Here is a 21520-nt window from a genome sequence, read left to right on the forward strand (position 1 = left end):
GAATGGCATGGAGGTTCTAGACTAAAAATTGCAAGTCCAGAAGGTTATATGCACACAAGAGACTCCTTAATTCAATTATATTCTATCTGTTATTTAAACTCTATCTGGATCATCCCAACTCATAGAATACTGCCTCTGAGGATAGTTTCTGGTCTATAATGGCTGATAAACCTGATATGGGCTATCAGATCCTATGTCCCAGGATGTGTGCCTGGAACCTCATCTCACAATCTATTGCTTTGACTTTAATTCTGATCAACCAGGTACTCCTTCCATTCCAGGTGCTCCTTCCATTCCAGGTGCTCCTTCCATTCCCCAGCTCTTTCCATCCTCCACATGGGCGTGCTCTGCTCTCCCTCCCAGAGTTCCATTTTCAGCTTCCATCCCTTATTTAGCTCTGGGTCAGCCCGGGTATCTGATATCTGGGTGACTCCATGTTAGAGGTGCTTCCCAGAAGCCCACCTGCCCAAGCATCCAAGCTTGTCTTGGCCCACCCGCTTCCCAGTTCAACAGAGGTTTCATCTGCTTCTTTGATCAAACTTTTACCTTGAGCATCAGGGCTGTTATAGTGTCTTTTTTATTTTAAAAAATTAAATAATGTACTCCTCTGAATCTTCTGTCTCCTTTCTTCCATGTCCGGTTTTTTGGACTTGGACTGCTGATACTGCCAAACCATTTTGCTGCTTCAGCTCCTTATGGTCTGTTCTCATCAGCATGCCATAGACCTAACTGCTCTTACAAGCATCCTTTGCAAACTTTATGCATTTCTCCTTTTCGACTCCTTTCAGCTCTCCCTCCTAAGTGGAAGAAGCCAAGACACCAGTACATTCCCACCATAAAGGCTATGCAAATGTAATGAATCCAATGAAAGGACTTTCATGAAAAGCTGGTTTTTATGTGCTCTTTGAAGCCATTTCCCATGAATAGAAATCTTAATTAGATGACCAAATTTAGAAGGACAGTGCATCTGACAAGAAAGCCAGACATGCTTAATCCTTGATACTCTATAAACTGGAAAAATCTGCATTTCACCTACCCAGAACACTATAGTTGTATTTCATAGAAATGCCAATATCTTCAAGAAAGAATTTTAGCATTAAACTTTAAATTGCTAGCTTCCACAGTGTGGAAATGGATACAGTTCACCTAAATTTTCAATTCGTACTGAGATGATTGAAGGCAGTTAATACCGATGAGCACAATTATTCAATTTGGGAAAATTTCAGTTGAGATGAATTAATAATTTACAGAAGCAAAGCAGAAATAACTGTAATAATTTAAACTTTAATTGTTGATTCTCAGCATAACCTTTAAGATTGTACAATATTTACTTTGTAGCTTTAGTATTGTCCATGAAAAGAATTAATTGAAAATATAAAGTGATATATATATATATATATATATATCACAAGTTAATGTCTTACTAGTCATATATTATGATATTTATATATACATATATATATATCACAAAAGTTAATTTCTAGCTAATTTTAATTTGCAGCTGCAATTATAATTGATAAGGACAAACATATTATTTCTGAAACAACTTTGTCACCTAAGACCCATGTGCTAAATATTGTCCTAGATTCCTTAAAACTCTAAACCAATAGTTTTATTTTTCTTGACAGTTTACTAAATTAAATAATTCACAGATATAGAATTACTTTTGGCTGACAGGTAGGCTGAGAAGATTAAATGAGGTTGAGAGGCAAGAATATACAGTTTAGACTTAGCTCTTTACACAAGCAGTGGATATGGCCTTCACGTGTGCTTGGAAATGTAGTGTTCACTAAAGCCTGCTCTGTACTCAGTCTTTTAATATTGTAAATAACTTCCTATCCAGTCTTGCATAGTTCCCTCAGCCTACCAAACTCTCTGCCCAAATGATTGCACATACCATCTTCTTTGAATCTTCTTTCCTTCATTTCCTTTACTACCATATCCTCTGTTTTAATGGTTCCCCTTTCCATCCCCCTCATCCCTTCACCCTCCTACACTATTCCTCTGTCACGACCAGTTAAAATATCCTAGCCTGTGAATCCTGCCTTCTGGGTCTGAACATCTAAAACCCGTTTACCATAAAACACCATTATGCCAGGAAGGACCCAACAGTTGTTCTTTCAGCGAATACAAGTGAGAGGGGATATATTTGAGGACCACATCATGTTCTATGACAAGATATCAGTCTACTGTTTCACATGCACCTATTTGAGAAGGTGGAGAGCTAATTTCCTCACACTTGGCATTTCAGCCTAATTGGGAAGTCCAATTGGGAAGTTTCTGTGAGAGAATCCATAAACAATAAAATGGTAATTTCATGTTCCCGGCTCTGCCTGAGTTAATTGACATTGTGCGTGATTTGCTTGCCTATGCAACATTGAGTTGTCTCTCCTTGTTAATGTCATTGTCTAAAGTGCCACTAATTTTTTATCACTCTCTAAGGAAAGAAACTCTCCTCAAAAATAGTTCCACGTACTGAGGCTAGTGTTTCATCTTAATATATGATCGCTAATAAAAATGTACAAAGCACGTTTCAGAGACCCTGGATGACTCTAAACTCCTGACTCATGCCATTCATGAACTCTGCTAGCCATCTAAATGCAACATCAGAACACCATCAACAAGTTTTCTAGAGGCTGCAGAGATGACTCCATCAGCAATGTGCTTGCAGCACAAGGATAAAGATTTGAGTTCAAATATGTGGCACTCACTTAAAGAATGTGGGTGCAGTGAAGTATTCCTACAATATCAGAGATAGAGAGGAAGAGAAACAAAGGCCCTGAGCTTGCTGGCCAGTTAGTATAGCTGAATGGATGAGCCCGAGGTTCAGGGAGAGACCTTATCTCAAAAGTTAAGGTAGAAACTGACTGAGAGAGACACCAGCCACCAACCTCTACCCTCCCTCCACGTTCGTATGAATCCCATACATGTGGGAGCAAACACACAAGGTTTTTTAATTTGATCACACATAAAAGCTTCAGATGTAAAATGATTTAACTGATGAACAGGAAAAATGATAACAATGTGATCTTAGGTAACTATGTGTGTATGTGTGTGTGTGTGTGTGTTTGTGTATGTGTGTGAGTGTTGGTGTGGGTGTGTACATGTGTGCATTTGTCTATGTGTGTATATGTGTGTATGTATGTGTTTGTTTGTGTATGTGTGTATGTATATATGTATGTGTGTGTGAGTGTGTGTGTGTCTGTGTCTGTGTGTGTGTCTGTATGCCGAAATCTAGGAATCTAACACATGCATGCTAACCAAGCAAAAACTAACCATATTACTTAGCAATATTTCCAGCACTTCTGATTTAGTTAAGAAAAAAACATAAGTATATTAAAATACATAAAATATCATGCTTTATTTTTAAAAATGGACAGCTACAACGAAAACTCTCTTGTAGAGACAATTTAAACTTCTGAAAGTATGTGCTAGATATAATTTAAAACATAAGAAGGAAACAGTGATTATAGAGCAAAATAATAAGGATGTCAGGGGTGTATAAATGAAAAATTAGAGGTATTAGAAATATTCTTCACTTAAAGTAAATGAGGCTTACTTTTGGAGTATGTTTTACATAACTTAGATTAAATGAAAAGATAAATGAATACACATAGGAAAATATTTAAAATTAGCGCCTGTAAAATACAGTAAATCGTTAACTATCTAGAGCTTAGAAAAATAATGGGCTTGACAACGTAAGTTTCTGTGAGTAGATAATGCCCTTAAGTACATTTTATCACAATATGGCATGCACTTGTGTATATTAATAACATTTAACAAGAATGTCTTATGATTAATAAGGGAACTTACAGTCAATCAAGGTGCAGAGAGTATGTACTTGTGAGTACTCAGCCCTAAGTGGGACAGATACATGAGTACATCCCTAAAGCTCAGGAGAACTTCTGGGAATCACTGTTACCCCGACATAACAGAGCCACAGCAGCTGAACAAGATCTGAACAAGACCAGACCAGTAAACAGTCCAAGAGGAATATGGAGGGACACCCAAGATCCTATCCATAAACGATGAGCAATTGGCAGTTGAGAGCTACTAGTTATTTTTCTTCAGAGGTGTGGCCCCTAGGATACCGCACATGCTTCAACAGAATGCCTCAAAATCTATGTGCATACCAGCAGCAATAACTGAATTCAACTGGACACAAAAGGGGAAGGCATGAAGTTGACAGAGTTGGCAGAAGGACTTATTTGGAGTGTCCAGGAGGAACTGGACACATGGCGATAATTAAGATAGATACTTTGTGTTTATCTATGAAATTCTTAAATATTTTAATGCAAAATTGGAATAAAAAGATTTTTAATTCTATTAATTCTATTATTTTAAATACACAAATTATTTATGGCTATCACTGAAAGGTAGTTAGGTGGTAAACAAGAAACAAACATATTTATAATGCACATTTGTTACTCTATAGGAATCTATAATCTTTGACAGCCAACAAGCTTTTATGCAATTAACACAATGGGTAACCAACCATGTGGTCGTCATGTAATATACTGTATGTTGTATACTTAATTAAGTGTTTTATTAACCATCTAATTCCAACATGGTAAATTCAATTAGAACAATTTGCCTGAGGCTCAAGTTTAAAGTGTGGAAAGCCAAGAAGTCAGTCTTCTGGGAGATTTTGTTTCTGTTCCTTGTATAAATTAAGTACCTGACCACAAGAAGCTTCTATGCCTATACATATTAGCCAAAGGCTAATAGGTTTATGGGCATGGTAGTGCATTAAGAAGGAAAAATCCCCCTTCTACTTGCTTTGGGGTGAAAGTCCTCTTGAGGTACACCATCAGTGGTAAATATGAGAACACACTAGATCTCAAGCACAGTCAATTGTGGGCAGCCACTGGAACAGTACAGCACATTTAAATCCATGGCCATGTGAGGACTATTCTCAGACTCCTGAAAGGCAGGCAAACTGAGAAATGACTTCAAATATTGGGAAGCCATGGAAGTGAGTCCATTTGTCTTCAAAGGGTTGAGACAGGTCAGGGAGCCAAGGATTCAGAGGGACACACTATTTCATCTTAAAATGAAATATCCTTATAGTCAGCCTTGTTTTATACACAGAAAGGACTGCCTGAGGCAGCAAGGGATCAGTCTTGTGCCCAGTTGGAGCTCACCCTTTCCAAACATGATAGCTGGTGATGCATAGGCTTGGGAAAAAATGGCTTGTTTTCAAGGTACAGAAGATGGTCAGCAGCAGGGCAAGGAGGAGAGCAAGGTTCATGTGTGGCAGGCCAATGAATTGCTCTTTGTTACATCTTGTTTCACCCAAGCAATCTATTCTATACTCACAAGTCCTTTATCTTTAAAAAACGAGTGTAAAGGCAAGAAAAAAAAAGAATGCTCACGTGTAAAAAGGAAACCATAGCGACAGCAGATAGAAGTTGGCTCCAAGCATCAAGGAAAGAGGTATCAAAGAGATGGCCCAAATTTAAGCTGCCAACATTAAGGATGAGGATATGTAAATGTACAAAGAGAATATCATGAGCTCAGCATCACAGAGAACTGCCTTCGAGCCTCAGGATTGCAGGAAAGTGCAAAAGACCAGAAAAGAGTTGTGTCTGTTATTCTCAGGCTAGCACTAAGAACACTGTGTCCTTTAAAAAACAGGAGATTAAACTATGCACACATAATGTCTATGCTTTTCCCCAACTATGTTTATACAACTAAATAATATTCTCATCCTCTTGCTCAAAAACTGATGGTAAATACAGTGTCTTAGTTGTATATGATATTCTCTATGATAGTGATATAGTTATTTATGTTAAAACCACAGTGTAAGAATTTAAAATGTGTACTTCAAAACTGGATGGATGGATTCTTTTTCAGCTACCTGTCAAACTCCAAATATGGCTTTCCATTTTGGTTGAAAATAGATATTAAAAAAATGAAAAGAAAAAATGTCGAAAAGCCAACACTGAGTTGGGGTTCAAATGTTATTGACTTATTCATTCATTTCATATGTATTAGTGTGCATGCGTGTTTATGTGTGTTTGAGGAGGTATACCCAACCATGTGTGGAGGCCAGAAGTTTGTCTCGGATTTTTTTCTTTTATCTTCTTTTTATTGAATATCGTCTTCATCTACATTGCCAAGGATAAAACCTTTCCAGATCTCCCCTCTCCTAAGACCACCCCAACCCCTTCCCCTGCCCCTCCAACTGACACACTTCCTCTTGCCCCCACTTGGTTTCCCTATGTTGGGGCCTCTGTTGAGTATTTACCTGACCAAGAGCCATTCCTCCCACTGATGCCCAACAAGGCCTTCCTCTGCCACATTTTTGGCTGAAACCATGTGTGCCCCTTGGTTGATGGTTCAGTCCCTGGGAGTCGTCTTGGGGTATCTGGGTGGCCAAAATCATTGTTCTTCCCATGGTGCTGTAAACCCCTTCAGTTCCTCTGAACCATCCTCCAGCTCCTCCATTGGGGACCCCATGTCCAGCCCAATAGTTGGTTGCTAACATCTGCCTCTGTATTTGTAAGGCTCTGGCAGGGCCCCTCCAGAGACAACCATGGCCTGCTCCTTTTCGCATACACTTCTTGTCATCTATACTAGTGTCCGGGTTTGTTGGCTGTTTATAGGGTGAATACCCAGGTAGGGCAGTCTCTGGGTGGGCTATCTACTTTGGTTTTAAGCCAGGATTTCTCAAGAAACCTGGAGCTGACTAGAACTGATTGTGCTACCTGGCCTAAGTTATAAGCCCCTTGATCTACCTGTATCCAGCCCCAAAAACACTGGGGTTGTAAGCAAACACACACACCACCATGCCCAGTAATTTTACATGGCTGCCTGGGATCTGAACTTGCCCATGGAGCAACCTCTTTAGCCCCTTAAAGGTTTTTTTCCCCCACAGCTTTTGTTGCATCTTCAAATCCTAAGTACGTGTTAAATATAAACACAGTGTTAAGTGGAATTTTTGGGTCAATAATATATTTCATAAGAAAAAAAGTCATTATAACACACACTGTCCATTTTTCTTTCCTAAATAACACTGCCAAACAAAGAGATCCGCCATGGGTTAAGTTTCATGCTTTCAAGAGAAATCAAAACCAGGACAGGAGAAGCATCCGGTCAAGGCATAGCACTTCTATGCTGTGTGTCATAGGTTAGTTGCTGACTCTTTCTGAGCCTTGATGTTCTCACCTATAACCCCAATGTTGAGAAGAAGGCTAAATTAGTATAGGTGTAGCACTTGCAGCAATGCTTAACAGTATAGTGTTCTAAAAACATTAGCTGCCCGTGTAATCTGCTCATTAACTGAGTGGTCTTGAACATGTCACCTTATCTCTCTGGCAACTCATTAGAAAATTAAAAGACAAAAAAAGAGAATTCCTAAGTTCCTCATTCATAATTGAAGAGGTCTAGCTATGAGGATGCATGTTCTATTTCACAGCAAATTTACAAACCTCAAAAAATGCAATGCCAGAAAGAGACGGATTGTGTGGTTTGAATAAAAGCATCTTCTAGAGGCTGATATCTGTATTCCAGACTTCGCCCAGAAAAACAAGGGGACCCCAAGTAACCATGTGATGAGAAACCAGAAAAAAAAAAGAGGAAACAGACATTCCTTTGTGAAAGACTAAGAGGAGTGTCACGTAGTTATGACTAAGACTCTTCATTCAGTTTAGTAACTGAACAAATACTGCCCAGGCACATGGGAAGGAAGAGGTCATTGTCACCAACCCAAAGATACTGTTTTGTCCTTTCAAAGGAAAATGTCAAGGGTTCATTTGAAATTCCAAGATGAATCCCCAGGTGCAGCATCTCTCAGAGACTGCCCGGGTTCAGTGTCTGTGAGATCGTGACATTCTGCTTTGATGAGGTCTCTGGAAACACAAGATGCTTCTATGTACCCCAGCTGAGAGGGTACTGAGTCCAAAATGGAGATTTCAACAAAGTACAGTTTCTGCTGTCACTATTGAATGCATGGGAAACACATCGAGGTTTGGGCTATAGCTACACAAGTCTGACTTCTATTAGTTTAATAAAATGCAGATATGTCTGCAATGCATTGGTTTCAATACCCTATAATGTTCTAACCATTGCTAAATTCTCCTTTGAGTATAGGAGAGACTTTCATCCCTGTTTTTGATAGTCACAACAACTAATTTAACCCCTTCAAGCCTTCACCTCAAAGTAAGCTGCCTGTAAAAGCTGTTCACCACATATTTGTTCAGAGCAAGAAAATCTGAAAGGAGAGGAGGGGAAACAGAGACGGGTTGAAGTAAAGGAACTTTTCGTAGCCCTGCTTTCTATTATGCCATTTGCACCTATTTTAGAACTTTCTTTACTGTGCCTAATACGATGTATATTCTCAGTAAATAAATAAGCATTCCACAGGTTAACATACTATGTAAGTGGCTATAAGACAAATGTAATTATCTTTCCACTGTCTAGCTGAGGTAACTGGAGTATATATGTCCAAGAAATGATGGCTTAAAAAAAGATTAAGTCCCTTAATTATGATGTCTGCAAATGGCCTTAGGATGATGTCTGTCATATGCATGAGTACATATAAGCTTACTGATGCTCTGATTCCAGGGATGAAGATGATGCGTTGAAGACTTTGGTCCCTGGTCCTTCAGTGTGTAGGGCTGGGGCTTTAGGGAAGGACTGGATCATGAGTACTCTGAGTTCACTGGAAGATTAATCCATTGACAAAGTAATACTTAAATGGCTTCTTGGAGAAGGGCTTTGTTATAAATGCAAACATTGTTTCTCTGCTGCCTGGCCAATGCGAGGTCAATAGCTTTGTCCCTTCATGTACTTGGACTTTGATAAACTGTCTCCCTCATCCAAGGCCCAGAAGCCAAGTGACTCTGGACTGAAACCATGAATCACACTGAACCCTTCTTTCTTTTATGCTAATCATCCCAGGTATGTTGTCACAATGACAGAAATCTAAAACAGGTCTTCTTATTTCAAATAATCTGCCAAAGCCTCTTTGTTATCGGTATGTTAATTAACAGCTGACTTAATTAGCAATGAGAACAGAAATAAAAGGATTTTCTACATTGATGAAAAGAGTGACTTTTAATTATCATGATGAGTTACTAAAAATGTCTATTTATACAAGAAAGAAAAAAATTCAAGCAATGTGAATGGGATTATATTCCCATACCTAAATAAAAATGGATTAAGATTCTGGTGTGGTCTATACCCTATTCCATAATGGTTGAGTTTTACTGAATACAGAAGAATCCAAGTATTGTTGGTTTTCACTGTGTCAATTCAATGACGTAAATCCTACCTTGACTGTGCTGACCCTTCAAACAGCGTTTCATTAATCTAAAACATCTCTGTAGACAAAGAGCTGAGGCTTCATGAAACTTAAAAGTTATTTGGACACTTCTGCCTGCAGTAATGGAAAGCTATTAAATAACTGAAAGCTCAGCAGAATCTGGCCCAATATTTGAATTAATATTCATTATAACTTCATCACACAACCTCAATGAGTGCCCTCATAACTTATTTATCAAAAACAACAATCTAGATATCCAGCAAAACAAAACTGAATGAATAAATTGTCAAAATTCTGACTCAGAAAAACTCTCTACTCTAATAATTGGAATATGAATAATAATGCATTAAAATCTACAGCACAAAATTATTTGAATATCATAATTCACATCCAACTTGTAGAATCCAAGAGATCCAAGCCAAGGGATTACTGCTTAGACTGCAAAGAATGTTCTAGGAAGCTGATTTGGAGAAGAAAAAGCATCAGAGAAGTGAGGCACAGGGGAGATAAAACTGAATTTATAAATGCATTAAATGTTAAACACATTTTCTCACACACACACACACACACACACACACACGTGCACATGCACACACACTGATGCACTCACATTTTCTCTGTGTGAAATATGTATACAAAATTTGTCATTATTTTTTAATGTACCTGTTTTGAAAAAATCCAAAATTCTGTTTTTAATCCCTTCAAAAACGGTAATTTTGCTGACAATGATTCTCAAACTACATCTGTCATAATAAAACTAAAAAAGTAACCAGCCTGCTGAGTGAAAACTGGCATTCTCAGAAATAGTTCAAATAGTACTGATATAATTCCATTTTACATATTTTAGAATATCATTCATCCAAATAATATTCCATGAGTTTCCAGGCCTGTTAAAAAGATCTTCCTAACTATAGGCAATGATTCTTGCTGTGACATCATGTGATTGAGAATGTAGATCTCAAGCCAGGTGGAGGTGGTGCACGCCTTTAATCCCAGCACTTGGGAGGCAGAGGCAGGTGGATTTCTGAGTTCAAGGCCAGCCTGGTCTACAGAGTGAGTTCCAGGACAGCCAGGGCTACACAGAGAAACCCTGTCTCAAAAAAACAAAACAAAAAAAACAAAAGAGAGAGAGAGAGAGAGAGAGAGAGAGAGAGAGAATATAGATCTCAGAAAATCAAGTCCTACCGACCTTTGTAATGATTTTAGAAATAGAGTTTATATCTTTGAACATAGATTTTAAGCTCCTATTTCCAAGAGTTAATTTTTTTATCTTCTTTGATTTTTCTTAACTAAGACTCTAGATAAATGGGCATATGACCACAATGATATTAACTCAATATGCTTCAACATTTCTGCTGCTAGAAAGGCAGATTTGATTTATACTATGAATCAAATGAGTGGCCAACTCTACAGAGCTACCAGAATCCTGGACTTGAAGTAATAGGTTCAGATTTTCAACATGTCATTGACCAATGGAAGCAAATTGCTAAACCTCTCTTGAGGTGCACACACTAGATGAAAGAATTAATGTGAACAGCAAATGGCTTACCTCATTCATTCAAAAATAATTAGGCATGTGTGATGTTATTTTATTCATTGCTATCAGTAAGACTAGCTGTCGTTTATAGTAGAAGAGCAACTACCAGCATCAGAATACTTAGCACACACATGGCTTTTAATTCATGTAAGAGATCATGTTAAGTATTCTTATGTCTGTTTTATAGACAAGAGAGCTGAGGCTGTGAGATAATTTTACTCACAGGGTCTGAGTTGTTCAAGAGTAGGAGTTCTTATCCTTTGTATCAGTCTGGTTAATAGCACTGTGCCTACTGCATGGTTGATGCCCTGTTATCATAGAAAAAGTCTATAGATTTCTGCTTGATGGGATAAGTACCGTTCCCCAAAACGGTACTTATGCAAATATGACCAAGATGGTTCTTAATAACAATCTTAAAAATATTTAATTGCTGAAGTATTTTATCAAGCAACATAACACACTAGAGTTACAGTCCAAATAATTAGACCCATTTAGACGCTATCTCTCTACCTCTGCCAGTCTTTGTATAGGAAAATCAGTGAAAAAATATAAAAGTCATACATTTTTCTAGATGACGAATACATGCATAAGTCTGTCAAAATGAGCTACAGAAACAGACCTCTCCGGCCAAGGCCTGGGTGGATACACAGCCTGACAGACCTGTTCACAATGTCTCTTCATCGCAGTTATGAAGTGACGTTGTCTACTTCCTTTCTTGTCTGCTATTCATCAAAGCTTTGAAAGATAGAGAGGGGTAAGCCCACATATTTCAGTTAAGGTAACTGAAAAATATGACAAGGATGACTTGGCGATGACAGGTAGCAGGAAGGGAGGCAAGGATGAAAGAGAGGGAGCAGAGGTAGAAAAAGAGAAGGCAGGGAGAGACATCCAGCCATGCATCTGCTTCCTGCCACCACTTCCTTATCAGAATGAAAAGAAGTGGTGATGAAGAAAATGAGGAGGGACCAAGAGAAACTTCTAAAAATAGAAAGGGAAGGGAAATGGGAGGAGTAAGGGGAAAGGGGCATCTGGGTGAATGGATACCATTGCTTATTCCTAAGGAGCAACAAAAGGAATTAGCAGAGATTCAAACAGATCCACAGACCCTTCCCCAAGAGTAGTTCATTTAGGGAATCTTAATAATATATCTTAAATTTTGCTTGTGCATGTATACACATGCATCCAGTTTCCATGCATTTATGGCACTGTGAAACTCTAGTACTGATTCTTCCTTGTTTTCAGAAACAGACCCTAGAGAAAGGGTCTCACCACAGATTGCAAATCCAGGAGACTGGATCTCCACAAATGTGGGTGCCTGCAGCCCCTGCTCGGTGTGTGTGGCGCTGAGATAACAGCCAGGCTTCAAAGCAGAACAACAGAATTCTGACTCCCTCCTGCTACCACCCACTTCTCTGCAAACACTTCCAAGCTGAAGAGGAAGCAGCAATTTCCTACATCACACATGGAGACCATCCTTTACAGCGGGCCACACCGTTTACCATCAAACTAGAAAAACTGAAATCCAGGACAAAAGGTTTGAGAAAGATGTTGACTTTCTTGGCTTGAATCATTATGACTAAAAAAAAATCTTAGCAGACTAGTTAGCATGTCAGGAGTAAAGGATTTTACCAAGAGGGAGGTAAACCCACAGGCTTACAAGGATAGCACAGTCATTGTAAGACCCTGGAACAGTCCATTTATCCTCCCTACACATAAGTCGCCTTCATAACTGTACTATGGAAATGAACTGTATTAATGAATTTAAATAACCATATTCTGAAAATGATCCCTCGCTGAGCCATTGATAGAACGGCTGTAAGGATGGGACCTGTGACTGGGGAGGGCACTGTCCCAGTGGCACTGAATAAAGCAACACATCAAGTGTAGAGGGACCCTACTCTGCTTCTCATGCATAGTAACTGATTTTATATCCACAATAACCCCACAAAGCCAATTCTCCCGTCATCTCCATTTTATCATGGAAGAAATAGATATATTGACACACAGGCTTAAGTTCCTACCACTGCAAAATGACCAACTAGACTTCAACCCAAGCAAGAGAATTCAGAATCTGAATTTCGGCATGTATTACCTCTCCAGGAGTTAAATGTGATTTGGGGCTATTTGGGTTATTTGTTTGTGTGCGTGTGTTTGTTGTTTTTTTTTCATTTTAGTTCAGATAAGATCTCACTAGGCATCCTGGACTGGCCTTGCTCTCCCTATGTAGAGTAGGCTGGCCTAGAACTCACGGAGATCTACCTGCCTTTTCAGGAATAACAGGCATGAGCCTCCCTGCTCCACTGGGAATTATGAGTTTGTTTTTTTAAAATCTCTCGTTTATGAAATAAGAAAATTTGGTCTAAGCAGCTGGCTAATTAGTAAGAGAATCCAGACTAAGAGTGCAGACTCATCTAACACCCTTTTGTGGCACAGCACAGATGTGGATTTCCAAGGCAAGGCTTTATAAAAGAAAGAACCCCCTGAGGAGAAAATTATTGTCTGTCATCATCTGCCTCTACTGCGCTCGGAATGAAGCTGTGGGCACATTCCTCAAATCCAAGTCTCAGGAGCTAGTGGCTCCTTCCTAAAAATCGAGTTCTAAAACATTACCTGGGCATATCCCAACCTTCAAACCAGCTCTGCCCCTGTGGCCACACTGGCTAAGGCAACCATGCTGCACAAAAATCTAGAGGGGGATACATCTTGGTAGCCTCCAAATCTAAATTTGGGGAGCAAAGGCCATTCCAACCACCAGTTCTTTTACTTAGTGAAAACCAAAGTCACCTATTAAGCTTATATTCATATTAGGTGAAAATCTGCTTTAAGAAATGCTAAGTGGGTCAATCAATTCAGCATCTATAAGGCTTGTCATCTTTGTGAAAAATCAAAGTTGTATTGTTTTTCTTGAATGTACTATTGAAATAATATCACATGATCCAGCCATGGAAGTTAAAACTCTTTGGTACCTATTTTGGTAATATAAAAAATCCTAGATGTCCACCTATCTGCCCTGTCATGTTCTGAAATACCACCCATCAGACTATGTCCCTAATCCACTGCTGATATATTAGGTGAAACTCACATGACTTCAGCCTTTGTCTCCAACCGTGTACCCCATTTCCCCCAACAAATGCCACTCTCACAAAGAAGGCAGACCAACAGTTGTTCAAAAAGAATGTTCTACATTTTCTGAGTTCATGGGTTTGCCCACAAAACTGCTCCTGAGAATTTTTAACTCCACTATTAATTTCAACCCTTCTTTAGGATACCTTCCAAAGTCTGGGAATGTAGCTCTGAAACACAGCACTTTCCTACTATTTACACAAGGCTTCTGATGTCTGCACTGTCAACGGTTACTTAAATAAATAAAGTATTTCTCAAGTGCAGCCATTTCCATGAAGTCTTCCTTCAGACCTTCAAAAGACAGTGATCTTGTCCTCTGTGTCACCAGAGGTTAGATGGTACATTTGAATATTCTCTCTCTCATATATATATATATATATATATATATATATATATGAATCTACTTTCTTTCCTTTTTTTTTTTTCAGTGACAGGAACTAAACTGTTTTGATAGTTTTTGTTTTGTGGATACAGGGTCTTATTGTATACCCAAGGCTAATCTTCAACTCACTAAGTAATTCAGATTAGCCTGACGTTGATGATTCTCCTTCCTCAGTCGCTGAGTGCTACTACTGCAGTTATGTACCACCACACCCAGCCAAGCATATACATTTTAACAGTTACTGTGATTATTAGTGTGTTTTTAATTTCTCAAACTACACTGTAAACTACTTAAATGTGCAACTGGAGTTCATGTCTGAAATTACCCTTGGAGAAGGTACTCTAACAAATATTTAGAATACAGGGAATTCAAGAAACATTTCCTGATCAGTATTTTTGTATAAAATAATGGGCTAAGAACATCAGTTTCTGGGTTCAATCCTCAGCACCACAAAAGTACAACATACATGTCACCGACCTGTGAGAAAGTGTGGGTCATGGGCCAAGAAGGATATTTGCATATTATAAATGATTTGATGTGCCAAATTCTGCGACTGGAAGAACTGAGAATGAAAATTTTAAACAAATTGTTCAAGGTTTCGCAACAAAAAGTTTCACAGCAAATGGATTTTCCAATCCTAAAGTTCAGCCATGTAAAGTCATGTGCCTAGAATCTCAAGATTAAGTATTTCAAGTCTCAGGCTACTTCCTATATACAGGAAGGGTATACCTTACCTCTCATAAATAGGCAAATAAAATAAATGTAATGCAATTCAAAAGACACAGCCTTTAAATTTTGGACAGATAAAAAGTAATCGACAGGTTGGAATACTGAGGAGACTAACTTCTCAAGATCACTTTTCAGGTTTAGGAACATATATATAAAAATTAAGTAAACAAATAAATAAAGATAAACCTTACCAGTCAAAATATATTAAATGTGATACAAGGAAAAGGTTTGAAACACTTAATTAGAATAATTATTCATGAGCAGATTGAATTTACATATTATAATAGAAAGAGTATAAGCTTAGACGTTTGATAGACTAGGGTTAAAATCATTAGGGCTTTAGGGCTACATTTTAACTTTGACCCTTGAGCTCAGCACCTGCTTCCCAAAATACTTTCATGAAAGGGGTAGAGAGATCACTCTGTGGTTAAGAGCACTGCCTGCTCTTCAAGAAGATCGAGATTCAATTCTTAGCAACCTCATAGCGGCTCATAATTGCTTGTAACTCCAGTTCCAGGGATCCAATACTTTTTTTTTTTTTTTTTGCCTCTTTGGACACCAGGCATGTATGTGGTACACAGGCATACATGCAGGGAAAAGACCCATATGAAGGAAATAAAATAATGAAAACAAAATATTTTATGAAAATATTGGTGGATCTCAGAGATGATGCAAATAGTGGGTTTCTCACATTGGTGTGTGGAGAATATATTCAAGGATCCAAAAATAAAGTACTAACTCCCCTGTGGTTGGATATTGCTGATGTTGTTGCTATTTTATGCTTAAGGCCATGTTCTTGACAAGAATGGAGAAGAGGAGCTGCCACTGCTGTTGTGGCTTTTCATGTCATCACAGAACGTACTGTTCCTCTGAGCAGAGAGTGAAACCTAGTCCAGCCATCCAAAACTCAACACTTCCTTCTTTTCACAGTCAGTCTTAAATCTATTCATTCATATCTGAGCACTAATGGTCAAAAGAGAAAGCCCAGGTGTAGCCTCCCTCTCACAAATATCTGTGTTTTCTGTCTCTGCATTCCAGCCCCGGCGGCCAGCCCTCATCGTCTCTCACAGATGCTCTTTGACAGTAACAGGAGCATGACACTTGGCACTGGTCTTATGGATATATGAACACCAGATAGATGTACCTTTTCCGGTCATTTCATGATGTGTTTAGCCATGACACATTTCCTCTGCTGTAAGGAGAGGTGGGATCCTTAAATGCACGAGTGCAGCAGTACAGTTCCTCTCAGTGATTAGCTCCCTTCCCCCTCTTATGTTCTTCCTGGGTCTCCTCTAAGCGAGGAGTCACCAAAAATCTTGGACCAATGTACCCTCAACTCTCTACTGGCACCTGCCGCCAAAGATAGTTGGTTCGAGACTCATGAGTACTAGTTCGTGGAAGAAACTGAATGGCTATTACCGAAATAAAAATCACAGACATCATTGATTGTGGTTGCACATATATCCATGACCCAAAAGCAATTGGCATTTTCCTTTAAAAAATTAAAAAAGAAAAATCTCTGAGCCATTTAGTCTCCTAGAAAGCGTGTGCCCGAAAGCACAGAAGCTGCGAAGTCAAAAAGTCCCCGGAAACTAGGCCAGCTTTTGCTCTGGCAACTTTTCAGACTGGGAGGGAGAGAACTGGAGCTTGAAACTGCGCTGAGGATTTCTGACACATTTTATCAAATCCATTGTCAAAAACAATAACAAAGTAAAGGCTTTCAAGGACAAGAAAGTCTTAACACATCCCCAACCATCGCCCTCAAGCCGAGGTTGAAATCATCCTTGTCTGATAAACAGAGTTACTCTGAAGCTGGCAAGAACTTGCTTGCTTAACTCCAGTTTTGTGATAAGAACTTTTCATTTTGAAATTTCTTAAATCACTTCCCTGAAGAGGAGACAAAAGACTTTTAAAATTGAATGAAGCAGATACATTTATTTACAATCATGATTCCCCAGTTTGGCTCTGGAAAATAAAAGCTCAAGTTCCCTTGCCTTCCCTTTCATTCTCTGACTTCACTAGTCCTTCTGTGGGGAGGGAGAGAGGGAGGGAAGAAAGAACATGGAGCACCATGGGAAAGGAGCCTCAGATATTTTGTCAATGTAAAGGAACTCTAGTGAGGGAGGTTGGTCTCCTAAGAAGCATCACTCATTTGCTACTAAAAAAATCTTAGTATTGTGTTTATGTATGTATATTGTGGTGTAATTATTAGCTTAAGAGTTATATCTCCTGTGTGTGAAAGCATTCTATATAGTCTAATAAAGTCTTGTCATGTCTCTGTTTCTTCCTTTGCCTCTCCCTCTCTGTCTCTTTCTTTGCCTCTGCCTCTCTGTCTCTCTGTCTCTCTCTCACCACACACACACACACACACACACACACACACACACACGTGCACACACACAGACATGAGGAAGGGAGAGAAGGAGAGAGAGAGAGAGAGAGATTGAGAGAGAGAGAGAAACTTTAAATCCAGCCAGGAAGAGAGAAGGACACGCTAGTGTAGTCCAAGGAGAGGATAGCCTTTAAATAAATCTAAAGTGCTCTTGTGAGGCGGGCTTCTCTGCCCCTGCTATTCAGCAAAGCCCTGTTGCTGAGGCCTCTTCAGTTACAGATGCCCAAAGACATTTTTAGATACTTGTGAGCTGGTCTTCAGCTTAATCCACCTGACTGTGATCCATAGGGAAAGGAGGCAGATGAAACAGGAGCATGTGTCCAGTGCCCCAGCCTCAGCTGAAGGGGGTCACTTCCCCATCCCAGCATGTGACTCCTTTACCCCACCCCAAGCTGCTGCTCCCCTGCCTACCTACCGAAATTCAGGACTAAGACCAGATAAGGACCACAGAACGGATCAAGTTTGTTTGTTTCAGAGGCTCACCCCCTTCCCATCTCTACCACCCACCCAACACCTGCAGGTCTAGTCCCTGTCTTTGAGCCACCCAGCAGCCCTGCAGGCTCAGCAGAGGGTGCAGAAGTGGTTTGGAGAGACAGGGCTGCTTTCTTTTCACCCACCCCCATGCTCTCCAGAAGGATGTCCTCTGGGGGAAGAGGGCTGCCACCAAGTTAGAAGAACTTAGATGGTGAAGGTTGGTGTTCCCTGGTCCTCCTGGCGGAGCCTCAACCTGCAGAAGGCAAGAGAAGGCTAGAAGCCTGGGGCTTACCACGAGCACCGGGACGCCAGCGGCCAGCGAGTAGAGGAGCACCGGGGGCACCGCGCTGCTGTCCTCTGGGCCCGGGTAGGGCTTGCGGTAGGCGCTGTCGTGGCAGAAGAATCCCTGCACGTTCACAGTGAACGTGTCGGTGTATTCGAAGTAGTAAGCCAGCATCACCGTCCCTGCCATGATCACCATCTGGAAATAGAGCATGCTGCTGATGAGCGCCGCGGGCAGCAGGGGCATGCACGCCTCCCGGCCAAGCCGAGCCGAGCGGGCGGCCGACGCGCCACAGGCCCCCTCCGGGCTCCACCGAGGCACAGCCACCGGGGGCGCGGAGGCGGGGGCGGCGGCAAGCCGAGGTGGCGTGAGGCGGAGGCTGGCAGCCGCCGAGGCAGAGGCGGAGGATGCGGCTGGGCTCCGGGATGCGCGGGCAGGATGCAGAGGAGGCGGCTACCCCCGGACGAGTCCCATCTGCCCTGCTCGCCCCCTGCCCGCCGCAAGCGCCGCCTGCCTGGCCGCGGGGTCGCGCGCAAGGGCGGGGAGTCCCCAGCCCCTGCACGGGAGCATCCGCGACACCGCGACACTGGGGTCAAGCCCTTGGGCTGGCCTGGAGGCAAGCGGCGTCGGTGGCACCTCGTTCCCTCGGAGGGCGGGCGGATGCTGTGGAGCTGCAGCAGCTCCCCGGCGAGGGTAAAATTCCAAATCTGAAGGGGAGGGGAGGCAGCAGAGATAGAGCTTCTAGAAACTCCCTTTCGAGGCACCAGCTGGGCTGTTTCAGACCTCCCGCACAGCGCCTGGAAAGATGGTGCAGGGACACATCTTCGGAGCGCAAAGCCCACCAGAGCGCAAAGTGTCCGGGTAGCACCGCCGAATTGCAGTCTCTGCTCACAGCGCTGCCCGGACTCTGTGACCCCCCAGCGCTGGACAGCAGCCAAAGCAGTGTAGCTTCCAAGGCGATGACAGAAATTACTTCAGAGGATTATAGATTCTGGTGGGTTTGCCTCCCTTCCAGTTTCCCAAGGCTTTGTAAATAAACCAACAGATTCAAGGTCCCTAGCTTCAGAGGCATCATCTTGGGTAAACCGGCTCTTTTCTGGTTGGTTCCACGTTTAGCCTCCTCTGATTAGCTGCTTGGGAGATGAGGCATTGCAGATTCTTGGGACCCAGGGGTACCAGTCACCAGGGACAGGAAAAGAACTATGTGCCTCATCTTGCTATTCCCAGAGTTGAGGGGATTGCAGGGATTCCTCTGAGGTCAGGAGACCTATACTACGGAGTCACCGCACAGGCATACAAAATGCAATCTTACGTAGGTATCCACGCGTGTGCGTGGATATATAAGTAGCTTAGGAGCTATATGTATGCAGAGCTCATCCTGCAATGACTCGTGAGCTCTGCACACAAAGCAGTATCTTCAAGCTACCCTGACCCTGCTCACACCAACCAATCCACCGGGCAGGGAAAAAATCATGTGCAGAAGATGAGTTGGGGAAGATAACCTTAAGAACTCTGCTCTTTTCGTTAGAATCTGGAATTACCCACCAGATTTCTGGGATGTTCATACATTTTAATAGACTGTAATATGATGGCTTTTGGAGGTGGGCCTTTATCAACATGAAAATACAACAGGTTTTTATTAGGCAGCAGTTTTAATTAGGCAAATCACTGAATTTGAGGATGTGATGGTAACAACACTGAATATCTGAAATATTAAATAAATGTGAGATGGACCACCATGTAATCACAAATATCATTCAGCAACTAATTATTTCAGAGCACGCTTGATAGATCACTCTTAGTGATGTGTGTGACAGGCAATTTTGGCCTGTGGGGGTAAAGTACGCGAGTGAGCTGCCATTGTATGAAAATGTGGCCACTGGAAAGATGCAGGATGTAATACTTCATTCAGAAATTCACTCCAAGGCCATATAGAGGGGTTTGAACTGCTCCTCTGGTTTCCTGGTTAAGAAACTCATTAGCCTTACCAACTCAGTAGATTATTTTTTTGTAAGCATGTTAATTATTAAAAGTATCACCCTTTAAACAGTGGATGGAAATGTTCATATATTTTCAAAATTAAAACATTTTGTGATAGCCCTAGTGTGTATTGATTGCTTGTAGCAAAGCCCTTGCTCTGTCTCACACTCTGTTGGCAGCAGGACACATTGCAGGCATTGAGTTAATGTCTTTAAAAAAAAAAAAAAAAAAAAGAACACGTTCACTCTGCTACCAAGCACATAGAGTGGCTCCTCCTGTCTAATGCCTAACCTTTCAGAGGGGTGTGACTCATGGTCTTGATGCCCATATTAGGCCATAGTCACAGAGATATAGAAAGAATAGGCTGAGCAGCAAATGTGGCCCTGCCTGGGCTGGAAGGGAGCTCTGCCAGTGACCTGCACTAGACACCTGGACAAGAATCATGGCTTCTTTGGGCTTCTGCTTCATCTCTAGTCTAGTTATTATAAGCCTCACCACCCCTCAGCCTAAGTCCACTCAACGTAGTCAACAGAAGAGATAAATACTCTAGAGTCTGTTGCATCAACCATAAAATGGTGTTTAAATTCTTCCTAATTTAATTATTTTTTCTAAAAGTAAATATAGTTAATGAACCTATTGTAATGGAGGTTAATCCAAAATTTGTCACCAGTCAGCTGGTGCCCTTGGCATGGGAGCCTTTGTAACGGACCTGGGCTCTCTAGAAGCTTGCACAGTACACAGTACAGAGATGTGTTTCTTTTTTATCTGCTCCTTTAGAGTTTCTCTTTCTCAGAACTAAAGATACTTTCCCCTTCCAGAATTTTAGGTCACTCGTGATTTGTTCATTTTAGATGGCCAAAGAATGCTGTTGGCTGCACCATGGTTAGCTAACCATCAAAGGTTAAAATTCAAAGTTAATATTGAATCTTTCCTTACATTATAAGGACGTCATAACTATCACTTTCTATGAATATTTTAGCAGACTACATATCCATAGCCCTGTTCCAGGCCATATGTGTTATAGATCCCTGGGCTCTGCTACACCTGAGCTCCTTTTGGGAAAAAAGTGACCATATTTTCTTACCTCTGTGAAAATTTTGATAACAGTGAGAATATTTAAATTACCCTTTCCAAACAAGGTACTTATTTCAGTGTATTTTACACCTTATTTTCTATTAAGTCATTTAAGCAATCCTTTCCTAACATATATCTTCTCAACTACAAAGAAGTTTTCGAAGTCCTGCCTTAATATTTGTCTAGACTTGGTCAGATTAAAAATAGCAATATTGATGTTTAATCTTTTGGATTAAATTTAATCAGAACTAAATTTGTAATTTAATTTAATTCTTAAT

At 40.8% G+C, this 21520-nt stretch overlaps 1 protein-coding gene across 2 annotated transcripts in view; it reads right to left on the reverse strand.

Moving 5' to 3' along the window:
- Plppr5 (phospholipid phosphatase related 5) overlaps positions 1 to 18910 on the reverse strand; it is a 112843-nt gene extending 93933 nt beyond the window's left edge. For both annotated transcript variants that reach the window (XM_052178511.1, XM_052178510.1), the window contains exon 1: positions 18198 to 18910. In XM_052178511.1, the coding sequence (XP_052034471.1) occupies positions 18198 to 18434 (237 nt within the window). In that variant the 5' untranslated portion in view covers positions 18435 to 18910. The remainder of the gene's footprint in view (positions 1 to 18197) is intronic.
- Between the last annotated feature and the right edge of the window lie 2610 nt (positions 18911 to 21520).

Source organism: Apodemus sylvaticus, chromosome 4 (genome assembly GCF_947179515.1).
Source record: "Apodemus sylvaticus chromosome 4, mApoSyl1.1, whole genome shotgun sequence".
NCBI classification, from domain to species: Eukaryota; Metazoa; Chordata; class Mammalia; order Rodentia; family Muridae; genus Apodemus; species Apodemus sylvaticus.